The sequence below is a fragment of the Anastrepha ludens genome, chromosome 5 (genome assembly GCF_028408465.1).
Source record: "Anastrepha ludens isolate Willacy chromosome 5, idAnaLude1.1, whole genome shotgun sequence".
NCBI lineage: Eukaryota > Metazoa > Arthropoda > Insecta > Diptera > Tephritidae > Anastrepha > Anastrepha ludens.
Window position 1 is genome coordinate 127703339 of NC_071501.1, and position 16391 is coordinate 127719729.

Consider the following 16391-nt stretch of genomic DNA (forward strand, 5'->3'; position numbering starts at 1 on the left):
ACTTTATGTTTATTGTATGTATTCCCGTGTCAAGCACACACATATTTACATTTATACTCGTACATCCTCATGTACTGTACGAAAATAAATATACCTATTTGCATTTGCTATTTAAATGCTTCTGTGGCTAACTTTACTCGTACTAATATAGCATTCTTGCTATGCATGTAAATATCAGAGTATGAAACACGAAGATTATGTTTCACAAGCCAAAAATTGCATACTATAAATTAAGTGTAAATATGTTTCGCTCAAAAGTGATTGCTGGATACTTGATAATTATACCCAAATCTCACTGTCCATCATGTTTTGCAACTAAATCCCAAATAAGGAATTAGGTTATGTATTATTGTTAGACTTTGTTAACCTTAGAAGTTCCCTCGAGCGCCTTCTATCCACATGTGATCAAAACGATCTCGCGATTTTGCAAGTGTTTGAGTTGACGCAAGGCCAACTTCCTTGTAGTACACCGCAGACAGCCAAGGGATCCCAATTTTCTGATTTAGCGGGGAAAGCCTGTCTAACTAGCTGATCTGGCTGCAGTTTCCTGTAATGCCCTTGTGACCAGGTATCCAAATGAGTGTAATATTAAAGAATTCGGAATCGATCGAAAGATAAGTCAAGAATTGTGCGGCCTGTTTAGAGGGCTCTGATTGCTGCTTGACTATCGGAGTAAATATTTACTTCCCTTACAGTAATTACACAAATGTAAAACCAACTAGGTGCTTGTTTGATTGCAGTGGTCTGGTAGCCTGCACATGAGTTTGATGGGGAGCTTTGCGCTGAGCCCTCAGTCTGATTGCGGCACGTACATTTTTATCCAAAAAATTTAGAGAACATTTTTAGGTAGGCAATAGTAGACCGGCCGAATTTCTGCCATAAAAACCATTTGTTATTCGGAAGCAGCTAAAAACTTTATGTCCCTTTGACATACAAGCGCCAAAATATAGCTATTTAATATTATGTAAATGTGTGTATGTATTGTATAATCACCTGCGTTAAGATTTTGGAAATATTCCATATTTGAACAAAATTATAATACTCTTGTGATTACTACATTTTTATGGTTTACTAAATAAAAATAGTAGAAGTTAATAGAAGTATCTGCGACAGGACGCAATACTCAATCACATTTTTTTAGTTGTGATTAATGATTAACCACTAAAATGAATTATTCGTAGTCATCTTCATCCGACTAGAGTTGTTTGTTTGATGTGGAATTAAGGATCAGAAATATGCAATTGTACATAAAACTTTTCAATCCCTAGAAAAAAGTTAGTAACTGGTTAGTAGAATTATTGTTACATACACAAGTACATATGTATGTATGTATGGGAAAATTGGTGTTTGCAGCCTTCTTTGGGTGAAGGCTTATTTGTGTGTGCGGTGCTGTAGAGTAAGTATTAAGTAATATTATTACATGAATGGTGGTCGATGTTAAGGCACTTTATAAAAATGCCTTCGAATGCTATAAAACGTATTGTTGAATTGTACAAATACATGTTTTTTCACTTCCTTACACTTCTAAATACTTCAATTTTTTATGTACGGTATGTAAGTGTTTTTCTTCAAAACATCATATCAACAACTTTAGCGCGTTTTACCCCCGGAGCAAAAACCCATCAATGTTCATACAAATTTTAATATACTTTATAGCTACGAATGACAACTTCAGTACTCAACATATGGTACATACATACATACATAGGCACTAGTATACAGCATGTTGTGTTTGGAGCTTAAAGGCTGAGACCTCTTCATTTTCTACTCATACATACATATGTATATCCACTCATTGCGTACCAGATTTGACGCGTTCATCACCCAGTTACAGGTTTTTGAACTTTGTCGATATGTGTTAGTGTAAATGTACGTAAAAAACGAGAGAATTGATGAAGAAAACATTTAAATCACAGATCACCTCGTAGCAGCACAAAGCGACTACACTGAATACGAGTAGACATTTCTACATACTTACGTATATATTATATTATGAATTTTTGTATTAGCGTTGTTAAATATTGATGAAATTGACATTTGCTTGATAATGTATGTATATCCAAAAGTTTACGAATAAGCGCAAACACTTAATTTTAAAATTACTTCTTCCTGCTTTTATTACTCTACCTATTATTTATTCTAATTCTGGTTCAATTGCCAATCATTACTAATTAACACCACTAAGAAAAATTGTACATATTTATATGTATATATATATTTTCTTTTTCATTGTTCACTCCTCTCGGCAGCATAGCGCCTCGACAAGACTCCGTCTTGCGTTTGTTTCGTTACTATATTTTGATTTCTGACAGGGTAGGTGATTAGCCTGCCGCTACCAGTCCTAAATAGTGGGGATGCCCACCTGTCGTTGCTTAGGAACAACGCCTTCTTACTGCTTGGAGCGCCATCTGTGTTTCACATTTTTCCGCTAGAAGGATCGCACAGATGGTTGAGGACTTCGCTGAATTTAGTGTGTCTGCGCTATTACCGCGGTTGTACACTTCCCCTTGCTGGCGCCACTGATGCAATGTGTAGCTGTGTGTTTTTGCTTGTTTAAGCAACCACAATGCAAATAATGCGCTGGCTATTGTGCGGGAGTAAGGATGGAAAGGATAAGTTTTTCGGGTTGAGCAATGAGATTTTGTTTTTTTTTTGTATTTTTTAGAAACAGGGAAAGTAGGAAAATTACGAAAAGTGCGATGACCGTTCTTTAGGTGCGATTCGAACCCACAACCTCTGGGATGACAGGCTACGCTAAGCTACCGAGGCTGCACATATTTATATATTACATTTATTTTATTTTTATTTTATTTATTTAATGATTCGATCCTAACACAGCAAATTTAAACAGTGCTCAGTCGGAAATTTTTAAGCTATCATATCTCCACATATAGAGTTCATAAAAACGTAGAAAATTTCATCCGAATCTGTCAAAAACCAGTATTGCATTTTGTTATTTGGTTATTATATTTCTAAAATGTTTAATTTTTGGTGAAACTTCATAGTGCATAGTTAATTTTTTTTTATTGAACTACGAAATAGGTAATTTTTTTTTTAAAATTATCTACCTAGAAAACCTGCTCTTATTTCAGCTAAGGCTGGAAAATTGCAAGAAGTGTGCTCAACTGTATATTTTTCTTATTTATCTGCTTTTTACCTTCGGTATTTATTTATGAGCGTTTTCAACTTCTTCAAATATTTTTGAACACAAGCATAGGAGCATTGTTTCAAATCGTTTTCCATACGCCGAATTAAGTTTGTAAATACAACCTACGCTTTCTAAATTTCACACAAAACTCACAAATTTCAAAACGCCTACTTAGGAGCATTTAAATTTTTTGGATAACGGAACTCTTATAAGCTTGATTTTTGCCGGTCACGCTTCCATTAGGCAGACTGTGACAGATCCGAAACTTGGTCCCCACATAACTCTTAGACCTACCTTGGTATTTGGGATTATATTGAAAATGACCGACATCGGTCTGAAACAACGTCCATCTCCCATATAGCGGTAATTTTCAAAGGAGAATTGAGTAGTGCCACGTCAATTTTTGGGCAAATGCATGTATGTATATCGATAAAAACTTACTAAAATTAAGCTACAACTGTGGTTGCCTATGAATGCTGTAATCCGAATACACGCTTTTAAATAACCAGTTTACGGGTGACGTAATTTGATTCCAGATTTAAATTTTACTTAAAATTTTCTTATTTGTGTACTATTACTGGAATTCTTTTTAACGTTTTTTTTTATTTTTTGCACTGTAGGGTTGCCTAAATGTGATTGCTTGATTAATACCTCAGTAATAGCTTTAGACACTATTTAGGATTAAAATCAGTCCGCGCTTTACTTTAGTGTTAGAATACGAAATATATTTTTATTTATTGTTGTAATGAAATAATTCCTAGACCTAGTTCTTCTTTGAAATATGCAGTTCTAGAGAAAAAATATGCTTCATTTTGGATCTCTTTTAAAGCTCGACAAATCATCGCCTGTGAAAGTGTGCATACTCGTATGTGTACATAAACAGATCTCGTTAAGTGAGGCGCTGCTGATGTTTTAATTACACAGTTCTAAGACCAGTGAATAGGGATACAAAAATGGATGAATAAGTAGTTGGGATTAAGTGACACAGCGAACGGTGTGTTGCCGGCAAAAAATAGTCAGAAGCACATTTTCAGTCAGTGAATGAGTACTTGCTGGCAGACTTCTTATTCAATGGTTCAGCATTGTTTTAATTGGCTAACTTGATTCGTTTACAAAATGGCTGATGGGCTGACTGCATGCCAAGCAGACAAGCTTTACTAAGGCTTCCGCTTTTGGCGAGGGTGTTAGACCGTTAGTTACCAAGTTTCGTCGCAAGCATTCAGGCGATATATTCTTTGCTAACGATGTGGAAATTTCAAATGACTTCGAATTCCACAATATTGTTGACGTATTATTTTTCCTAGTTACTGACGATGGCAATCGGATGTTCCTGTTCTTGCATAATGACGTCACACGACCACAGTGTGTTGGTACTGGTAGAAGTATATATACTTTTGCAGTTGAATTGCAGCGATTGAACTATAAACAATAAAGGTAATTAAGTATAGTAATTTGAGTTATGTTTAAAAATTTTAAGCGCTGTAGTTGAGCTGATAGAAGAATAGAAGTAGTTTATGGTCTAAAGAAAGCAGGGAAAGCTTTTAGTAGGGTAATAAAATTAAACTGTCTTAATGATTGAAAAGTAATGCCCATGAAAGAACAGATCTTTCGACTTGTGGGTTATTGCTGACCATAACGTCCTACCAAATGAATCAAAATTTACTCCAATACGCTCTCTATTCTAAAAAAATACCTTTTCACTAATATAACAGAAAATCTTTGTAGTAAATATTTTTGTTAATCAGTGTATTTATTCTCGATACGAAATTCTGTTTTAGTTCTAGAATGGAAGTCGTAGGGGCTGGAATGGCCTCGAACGGTTTATGACAACCGTATTTTCTCATACGGTTTCTAATTATTTTTAATGAAGTGTGTGAACAGCTTGACATTTCATCGACGCTTTTCTCAACACGATTGGAGTCGCTTACGTCTCTTGTAAATTTGGAAATGGGTTAAACAATCTTCATAAAATGCTTTTTAAGCTTCTGATGCACTTCGGTCAAAAATTTAAAAAGATTAATATAAAAGTCAGGTAAAAATGAAGTTATTAAGATAAAAACCTCAAACGTATTCAAATTCAATTAAAGAAATGTTTAAAAGGTGGTAGCCATAAGCTGTTTTTATTTTTAAAAGGTAAGGTTGATTTTGGAACAGAAGTTATACAAACGTAATGTGTTTAGATTATTACAAAATTAAAATAATTAATAAAACGAGTTTGTTCTTGTTATACTTGTCTATGTCAGTCGCAGTGACTCATCATGCCATTACATTTATTCATAAATAACACGCAAAGAAGACGAAGTAAATCCCATCCCTTATGGGTAAGAGCCCCAAGCAAGTGCTATTGTTTTAATCACTCTGTTCGCTAGTTTTTCTGTTGCTTTCATTTCTTATTTATGCATTCAATGTGTCATTCATACATGAATATTTATGTAGCATGTCGTATATCGTACACCGTCAATCGGGGTTCATGCTTTCATACAACTTCACTTACACTTCATTAAATTTAAATGAGCGCTTGACTTCACTCTCCGGCTAAAGGTGTCTCGCCGTCTCGCCTGCTACTTTTCTACCTCCTTAAGCCTCATCCCGTCGAGATTTTCTTTGCCCATCTTCAAATGATGACGACAGCGACTTAGGTAACTAATGCTGTTTTGCGGCCAAGAATGGGCACTTGAGCGCAGACAGTCGGTTTCAACTACAAAATGCACTTGTGGTATGTACTCATATTATTACTTTTGAAGAGGTAGACACAAACTATCATATGTCGCAGTGCTGATGTTATTGTTCCGCTTTTTCATATTTTATGTAGGACTTGACATATAAAATATCCAGCTTTTCCACGTGCCAATAATTTTCGTTCCCTGTATTCATAAAAGCTGTGGTTTCTATTTATCGTTTCCTTACTATGAAAATACCCAAGATTTGTTTAGACTTCGTTAGATCAATCCCTAATAAAAATGCCAAATTACAAAAACAAAACTGAGTTATTAACTGAAAAATATTAATATATAAAGGGCCGTCCAGTATTAAACTAACGCTATGTATGCCCATAGTTTAATTCATTTAAACTTTTAAGAGTCTCTTTGAAAGAGAGTAGATCTAATTAAATTTAAAAGGGTTTGTTGCCTGTAGATTTCAAAGAAACTTAGCCTATTTTGAATACAATATGTGTTTGAGAAGATTACAGCGCTTGGTAAAGGGGTGCTGAAGTAACACCTACTAGTATGTCGGGAAAATCGACAAGCAAAGATTTTTTTTAAACTACGCATTCCCTTCATACCCTTGATAAGTCTTTAGAACAGTTTTCACTGAATCAATCACTGAATACCGCAGGTGTCCCTTAAATTATTCTCAGAATGTTAACGTTTTATTTAAAAGCTACAACATTGTATATATTTTTTTTATTTCACGTTTTGTGACTTGTCTAGTACCAGCTTTTTATAACTTCAAATCTGAAGTCGACTTAGGAATAAAAAAATACCCTCAATCGATGTGACTAAAATAAAGTACCATTTTAATTAAAGCGTGCTTATATAGACTTACTTGAATAGGATTTATTATTTTTAGCAAAAATGAGATGTGAAAAATACATTAGATTTAGGGTGCTAGAAAAGTTGAGTACTGCTGCTGTTTATAAAAAACGCACAAAAAATGTATCTTAACAGTGGCTTTGTTTCGTTTGTAAGCACAGATTTTATGAGATTTTCTATAAAAATTTTAAAATAATATTACATAAAACAAATAAATGTAAAATGTACGCAAAATATAGCGTTACACTAGCGCTTGTGTTGTTTTGTTGTTTTACTACAAAGTATTGCCGCCGTAGCGGAATGGGTTGGAGCGTGATTACCATTCGGAATTCACAGAGAGGTCGTTGGTTCGAATCTCGGTGAAAACAAAATTAATAAAAACATTTTTCTAATAGCGGTCGCCCCTCGGCAGGCAATGGCAAACCTCCGAGTGTATTTCTGCCATGAAAAAGCTCCTCATAAAAATATCTGCCGTTCGGAGTCGGCTTGAAACTGTAGGTCCCTCCATTTGTGGAACAACATCAAGACGCACACCACAAATACGAGGAGGAGCTCGGCCAAACACCTAACAGAAGTGTATGCGTCAATTATTTATTTTTTTTTTTATTGCCGTATTTGAAGAAGTATGCAAAAGCTGGTAGATTTATTAGCCTAAGGCCTTTGTTACCATATTCCATAAATAAATTATGGAATTACTTAAATAAATTTAAGTAAAACTTTTATATATTACTGTAAACTTCCTTCTAATTTCTAAAGTCTTCCATAGTAATCGGCTACGGCAACCGGATTTGTATGCAATTACTTGTATTTATTTATATAGCTGAAACTAGAACCATTACGTTGAAAGAATAAAATTAAATATAATTTGGTTTCTCATTTACTTACAGGTCCAACAGCGGTGCAAATGGTTTCACAAAATAGACCCGCACCAATCCCAGTGCCAGTACAAGTACCTCAAGGTCAGGTGATGCAACAATATGTCAACGAGAGCGGAACTTTTGCGCATGTCGTATTATCCCCTCAATATCAACAGCTCCATGCCAGCCAAGGACATATTCATGCCCCTTTCGTAAGTTTCATGATAAAAAATTTATTATTATTATGATAGAAAACTCCTGTAGATACTTCTATTGCATTAAAACTAGGACGGTATCATTCTTTTTCAGATTATTCCGTTCCGATATTTGAAATGTTTACATACTTATTCTACCCCTAACGACAATTAGCAATCAAATTATACCAAATTTCAATCTAACCAGAGTAAGCAATTGATAGGCCTGTCACAAAGGGTCCGTTCCGCCCGTTGCGGCAACGAATTTAACTGACAGCAAAATAGATTATGTTTATTTGAGTCGAGGGCGCCACATAGGTACCGTACGCCATAACGGAATGCACAAATCTGGCAACTTTTTACTTTTGCCGTACGGCAAGCGCGGCAAAAATTGCAACTGTTTAAAGAACAATTTTGCACGCAAATTTATATCCATGGTGTTTTTATTATATCAAATTAAATGCAGAAGACAAATGGAATTTAAATTAATTGAGTTAATTAAAATGCATCCTTATCTTTCGATAAAAGCTTGAAAGAGTAGAGGAGAGGCTAATAATCTAATTATCCAAGTTGTCCTAAATGAATGTGAGTCCCAATCTCGAAGTATTGGTCGTACCCACCGTCTAATGTAATTTTATACCCAAAATGGAATTAAAGAAAGAGGAGTTACTTTGGCCAAATACAGTATTTATAAATATAACTGCAAGGGTCTATTTTTGAGGAAAAATCAGAAGTGGTCACAATTCGATAGCAGTTGAATTCAACCTAACACATAAAATTTTACAAGAACACGTATGTATGCAGCTTCCAAAAAGCCAATGCAATAAAACTTTCAGTAACACACAAATACAAAAGGAATAAAAGTTTACAAAAAATTGTATATAATTTTATCGACTAGCATCTCCTAAAATAATGGTTTGATGATAAATAACACTATTAAGAACTTTACCATAATCTATTAAAATCACAGAACGGACATTCGTAGGTCAAAAGTCTGGACGAAAGAAATATTACCGGTTTTTAATTTTCGTCAAACCATTATATAAAGATATATTAGCCGATAAAGCCATACACCATTGACCAACATACACCAACATGAGAAATGAATAAAGTGTATAGCCATCCTCTGCAAATCGTATGATTTGAAATGGGTGCAATTTGCAAAATATTTTTAAATACTTGAATCAAATGAATAAATCCTTCAAATGGAAACTCCAGATACACATTATTTACATAGCCGACGATTTAGAGAGAGACCTCCAACAGGCAGATATCTACAACCAGCCAGAACTGTTGAGCTATAATGGAGAAGATTGATGGGATTTAGGTTGCCGTACTTCTCCAGGCTGTCGAAGAAAGGAGCTCCCAGTCAACTTACTCGTCTAGCTGCCAAACCTGGGAATTTACAGAGAAAGTGCTGAATAGTCGCCTTCTCTGAAAGGTCCCGCAGCTTCTGCAATGGGGGTTTAATGGTAAACCTAGCTTTTCTGCGTGTGCGCCGATCGTCCGTTAAACACAGCTACGAGTTTGGAAATTGAATGACGTGGAGTCCCCAAGACTTTCAAAGTCCTCGGTATATTGTTTTTGTGCCAAAGGGTTTTCGAAATAGCTCATGAAGAAATGGAGCTCCATCTTTTCTGCGCTTTCCTGAGAAATATTTTGTGCAGTTCCCCTTTAACAACTGTCAGGGGGATGCCGATGACCGGATAGAAGGTCTCTAAGGCCAATTCAATACCCTTCCTGGCAAGCTAATCAGCAATTTAATTTCCCTCTATGCTCCTATGTCCTGGAACCGAGGTCAGAGAAATGTTACCTGCACAACCAAGAGATTTGATCTGCATCATGGCGTCTGCACCGAGCCTTGATCGTGGCTTGGCTATCGGAAAATATATTATTGTAATATTTCCCTCGTTCCCACGTTCTCTAAATATTTTACATGCGTGCAGGATCGCAAAGACTTCTACCTGAAAAACACTATAAATATACAAACGTCTCTTACTTTTCGTTTTTTATTACTTAAATATAATTTTTTGGTTTTTGGGTCAAATTGACATTTTCCAGTATTCTGAAATTACAGTATTTAGATTCATTTTTATATCCTATTCTCTTTAGCTCGGATTACAGAAGCTGCCTCTATATATACATTTTTATCAGCGCATCCATATATAAAGTTGTAGCTTAATTATTGAGTAAGTTCCAATAACGTATTTTTAATTTGATGACTTATTGCAATTACCAGTGGGATAATAAAGCGTTGAGTTTGATAAAGATCAGAATTCCAATTAAAGTTAGATGTCACAAACGGAATACAAACATTTGTAGATGAGATTCGTCAAATGAAATGTCTTCTGACATAGAGACCAATAAAAATACAAAGGTATAAAAGTTAAGATGCACGAAAATTATTTAATAATTAAATTATATAATTCAATATGTATATGTACCGCAAACGTTTTGAAAATTATTATTGGTATAGAATATCTAGCGGCGGGCGCCGTAGCCGAATGGCTTGGTGCGTGACTACCATTCGCAATTCACAGAGAGAACGTCGGTTCGAATCTCGGTGAAACACCAAAATTAAGAAAAACATTTTTCAAATAGCGGTCGCCCCGCGGCTCCTCATAAAAATATCTGCCGTTCGGAATCGGCTTAAAACTGTAGGTCCCTCCATTTGTGGAACAACATCAAAACGCACACCACAAATAGGAGGAAGAGCTCGACCAAACACCCAAAAAGGGTGTACACGCCAATTATATATATTATATATAAGTTAGCGCATTGCACACTTGCAAAGCTAAAACAGAGATTTGATGATTCCCTTGAATCACTCCCACGCTACTGGCTGTTCGTAATTAGATCGCACAGCTTACTCCTACGCCTGCCCGTCTTTTGGATTTTGCAAATAAACAAATCTTACAGCGGTCAAGCTGATCATCAATTTACGTACGTGACTTTTGGCAGCTTGACTAATGCAGCTGAGAATGCATTCGTACCAACATACAAACAAAGCTGCCGGCGCAACTACACCAACACAAACTCAATAGCTACACCGCAAGTAGGGATTTAGGGTAGATTGTAAGAATATAGTTTTTAGTTGACATTGGAGTTTAATAAAGAACGGTCGAAAGTTGAGATTGGAGTTTAATAAAGAACGGCAAAAATTAGAAAAGTGGCGCCCAACGTGGGGCAACTGAACCCAACTAGCAGGACAACTGAACCCAACTGGCAGAATAACCGAGCCCAACTAGCAGGACAACTGAACCCAACTGGCAGAACAACTGAATCTAACAACGAAGGATACAATCAACTACTTGTGGAAACGAAGGAAACCTGCACGGCAGAAATGATTGCAATACGTGAAATAATAATACTGTAAGTAATTGTTCGGTTTTGATCCAGTGCAATTAAAGAAAAGTTATATAAAGTTTTTGTAAAGCGAAATACCTTCGGCTCTTTCTTACCTTTTTTTAAAAAAAAAAAAAAAAAAAAGCAAAACAAAATTAACATGAGTGTAACTAGGGAACAGGTAATAGAAATTTTAAGACAACAAAATGAGCAAAATAAAAAAGAATTAAAAGCCCAGTTGGATGAAGTGATGCAAACTCTTCGGCGCTTAGAGCCGCCATCCGCGGAGAGTTACATTCCCGTGGAAATAAATCCAACTGTGGTCGGGGGCAACACAAATATGGATTTAATAAAATCTATACAAGAATTTAAGGGGGATACTGCTTCTTATCCGGCCTGGCGTTCCGCAGCAGAATTCGCCATTGGCTACTACAAAGAGGGTTCAGAGCAATATTATGTTGCCATGGGGATATTTAGAAACAAGATAGTAGGCCCCGCAAATGCAACGCTCGCTTCCTTCTCAACTGTTTTAAATTTTAAAGCTATAATAGCTAGATTGGACAAAGCATACGCGGACAAAAGACCGCTACATGTTTTGGAAACAGAGCTCAGCGTTCTGAGGCAGGGCAGTTTGTCAATCTGCCAATATTATGATACGGTAGACAAGCAATTAACACTCATAACAAATAAAAATATAATGACTCATTCAAACAATACGCAGCTTGCCGCCGCGCTCAATGATAGAGCTAGAGAAAACGCATTAAGAGTTTTTATTTCTGGCCTAAAGCGGCCGTTATGCGACATTCTATTTTCTGCCAATCCTAAAGATTTGCCTTCTGCACTGGCTACTGCCCAGGAGTTAGCGAACAACCGCATGCGTTATGATTTCGCCAGAACATTTGCGGTTAACAACGTAGCAACTACCACTAGCCCAAAATACCACAATAACTATCCTGGCAATCCCCAAATGCTCAAGGACACCCCTACTCCAATGGATGTAGACCGCGGATCCTCCGCATTCCGACGTACAAAACAGTCCAACCAGAGTTATAGAAAGGGAAATGCCGTGGGAGGGCACCCCAAAAGGGATGCTAATCAATACGTGAATAAACGGGAGCACAGAAGGGGAGATTCAGTAAATTCACGGAAGCCGAAAGTGCAACGGACCAACCATTTGGAGACAACCCCAGAGGTGGATCCACAAAAGAAAATTACTGTGGACCGTGACAGTGATTCGGATGTCGAGATCGCTTCCAATTTCGCGATGGAAGACGAGGTTAATTTTTTAGTATAAGGTCGCTCCTACCTTACATTACCAAGAAGGCGTCGGAGGGGCAGGAGCTTAGGTTACTGATTGATACAGGAACTTCAAAAAACTATATCAAAAATTTGAGCTTCCTAAAGGGAATTATCCCTGTGGAGAGACAGTTTACGGTCAAAACTATAAACGGATGTAATCTCATAGAAAAAAAATGTAAGGTTTTCGTTTTGGGGAAAGTCTGAACTTTCTTCATTCTTCCTAATATAAAGGGCTTCGATGGTATAGTGGGATACGATTTCCTTAAGGAGATAGAATCTAAAATTGATACGACATCCGGATACTTATATTACGAGGGTGGTAAGGAAAAATTAAATAACGTCAAATGTGAGCAAGTTAACTCCATATATTTGGACAAGGACTCGGTCCCAGCTCTTGTGAAAAACGAGTTTGACTCTATGATTAAAAAGAATTTTAAGGCCTTTGCCGAACCTAACCGCGCTTTGCCATTTAATACTAAGGTCAAAGCTAAAATTCGTACCACTTCCTCGGAACCAATTTACACCCGATCTTATCCATACCCGGTTTCGGCGGCAGGATTCATTAATAAGGAAATAGAAATACTGTTGAAAGAAGGAATTATCCGAAAATCTATATTAATTCGGCGTATAACTCTCCGGTCCATGTAGTGAATAAAAAAGGCCTGGATGAATATGGTAAACAAAAGCTCCGCATGGTAATCGACTTTCGAAAATTAAACGAAAAAACGATTGCGGATAAATATCCTATACCAGATATTTCTACCATATTGGCAAACCTGGGCAGTTCCAGATTTTTTACTACTTTAGATCTAAAGTCTGGATTCCACCAGATAATCCTTGAGGAGAAGGACCGCGAAAAAACAGCCTTCAGCATTAACAATGGCAAATACGAATTTAATAGATTGCCATTCGGGTTAAAAAATGCGCCCAGTATCTTTCAACGGGCTATTGATGACGTCTTGAGAGACGACATTGGCCAAAGTTGCCAAGTTTATATGGATGATATAATCATCTTTTCAAGGGACGAAAAGTCTCATATTCAACATGTCGATAAGGTACTGGGGAAGTTGGAAAGGGCCGGTATGCGAGTTTCAGCAGAAAAGACTAAATTCTTTAAAGATAAGGTTGAGTTTCTTGGCTTTATTGTCTCTCGAAGGGGGATAAAAACATGTCCAAATAAGGTCAAGGACATAATCGACTATAGGAAGCCGGAAACACTTCGAGCATTACGCTCTTTCTTGGGTCTGTCAGGTTATTATAGAAGGTTTATAAGGGATTATGCGTCTATCGTCAAACCATTAACAAAGTATCTTCGGGGGGAGAATGGCCATGTGTCATCCCACAAGTCCAAACACACTAAAATAGTCCTTGATGACGAGGCCATTCAAGCATTTAAAAGGGTAAAAAGCATTTTGGCATCGGAAGATGTTTTGCTGTTTTATCCGGATTATGACAAAACATTCGAACTAACAACAGACGCTTCCTCTAGCGCTTTAGGCGCGGTCCTCTCCCAGAATGGTCGGCCCATTACAATGATTTCAAGAACATTATCAAAAACAGAGGAGAATTATGCAACCAACGAGCGTGAGCTCTTGGCTATAGTGTGGGCCCTTAAAAACCTTCGACATTACTTATACGGTATTAAAGACATCGTAATATTCACAGACCACCAGCCTTTAACTTTCGCTATTTCGAACAAAAATCCTAATACAAAAATGAAGCGATGGCGTGCGTTCATAGAAGAATTTTCGCCTAAATTTGTTTATAAACCCGGCAGAGACAACGTCGTAGCAGACGCTCTGTCCCGTCAGTTTTTGAATAATATGACTGATACAGATGCTACAGCACATAGCGAGTCATCGCTCTCAAACACAATTAAAACTATCCAGTATCCAGTAAACCAATTCAAAAGACAATTCATTTTGACGAAGGGGGATCATTATCACCAAAGTACAAAAATAATTTTTCAGAAAAAAATTCGTTATACTATAAATTACGACACAATAGTAAATTTGTTGCATAATCTTAAGAAACTCGTAAACCCTAGCGTTACAAACGCTCTTTGTTGCGATCTTCCGACACTATCAGAGATCCAGGGACCTCTTGTCGAAGCATTCCCGGGGGTTAAATTTATTCATACAGAAAAATTTGTAATCGATCTAACGAATCCGAACGATCAACAGGAAGCAATAGCAACGGAGCATGCCCGTGCCCATCGATCTCTGTCCGAGAATTTTAAGCAAATTCTATCAGAATACTACTTTCCCGACATGAGGAAAATGCTCAGGTCAGCTGTATCAAATTGCAAGATCTGTCTGGAAAATAAATACCAAAGAAAACCACCAAATCCGGAAATTGGGAAAACTCCAATCCCTGAGCACCCAGGAGAAATTCTCCACTTAGACATTTTAATTACTGGAAAGCAGCTATTCTTAACTGCTGTTGATAGGTTTTCAAAGTTTGCAATTGTTAAACCTGTTATTTCAAGATGTACCATTGATATAAAAGAAGCTTTATTAGAGGTATTAGGTATGTTCCAAAACACTAAAACAATTGTCACTGATAACGAAAGAGCGTTTACTTCAAATTTAATTAGAAACATGCTACGCGATCATTTCTCCATAGAACAGTTTTTCGTACCCACCTTACATAGCGAAAGCAACGGACAGGTCGAAAAGTTTCATTCAACCCTTTTGGAAATAGCCAGATGCGTGAAGGCACAGCAGCAGATAAGCGAGGTTAAAGATCTGATTTTGCTTGCTGCTTACAAGTACAACAGAACAATTCACTCGGTTGTAGATTCGAAACCAATCGAAATTTTGCAGAACTGCCCAGCGGAGAAATTTGGGGAAATTAGAGATAAATTAATAAGAGCCCAGAATTTAGTATTGAATAGATTGAATGAGAAAAGAATAACCAAAACATATCAGCCTGGTGAAAGGGTGTTTCTTCGACGAAATAAGCGATTGGGAAATAAATTTGAGAAGGTGTTCGTGGAAAAAATAGTAGAAAGAGATTTAGGTACAACAGTACAGATAGAAGGCAGGAAAATTCATAAAAGTAATTTACGATAAAATCAATTTCAGATTGCCGCTTGCCCTAGTCTTCGTCACTAGAGCCAATTTAATTGACTACACCTCCTCACAAGTTATCACCATCCCTCGGGGAAATGTGGCTATTTATAATAAATTCATTTACCTCGTGCACGCCACCAACCTAACAGATTATCGCCAGATAGCTTACGAAAGCCGATGGTTCACATCAAAATCAAAAAATCAGGTAGTGAACGAAAATATTTTGAAACAGCAAGGTGAGGAAATACTACACATAATTCGCACTTTGGAAATACCTAAGAGAATTGCAAGGTCAATAGATTTTCTGGGGTCCGCCCTGAAATTTATAGCCGGTACCCCGGACCACGAAGATTTTGAACTGCTCTTGACAAAGGAAAGCATACTAATAGAAAACAACAATAGGCAGATTAGAATTAACTCCGATTTACAAAATAGAATTAACGAAATTACCAACCTAATCAATACACTTCGCGGAAATCAAACGGATTGGATATTAAAAGACGAGGAAACATTGCTCTGTGAAAATTTGGTAAGAAGAAATAACCATATAATCAGCCAACTAAACAGACTAGCACTCTCCATTGTGTTGGCAAAAAGTAATATCATAAATCCACTTATTTTGGATGACGAAGAGATGGATCAAGCGTTCAATTCCGAACAATTACCCTTTAGTTTAAGTAATTTACTTTTAGTATCTAAGGTAAAAATTTTGCAAAGTTCTGATGTTATTTACTATATTCTTAAGGTTCCTAAGGTTACAAATTTCTGTCAATTCCTAAAAATCTATCCTGTAGTCCATAATAATAGTATCGTAAAGCTAGAGACCACGCTTGCGGCAAAATGTAGCGATACGTTTCAACCACTCGAGAACTGCAATGACACTCTGGTAGCTAAAGTGTGCAAACCGGCTCACTCAGATTGCTTGGGTCAGATGCTAAATA

General features: G+C 36.7%; 1 protein-coding gene across 10 annotated transcripts in view; it reads left to right on the forward strand.

The window, feature by feature from the left end:
* Positions 1–16391, forward strand: part of LOC128863184 (fibronectin type-III domain-containing protein 3A) — a 103559-nt gene that overhangs the window by 73207 nt on the left and 13961 nt on the right. For all 10 annotated transcript variants that reach the window (XM_054102189.1, XM_054102185.1, XM_054102188.1 and 7 more), the window contains one exon: positions 7569–7750. In XM_054102189.1, coding sequence (XP_053958164.1) covers positions 7569–7750 — 182 coding nt within the window. The remainder of the gene's footprint in view (positions 1–7568; positions 7751–16391) is intronic.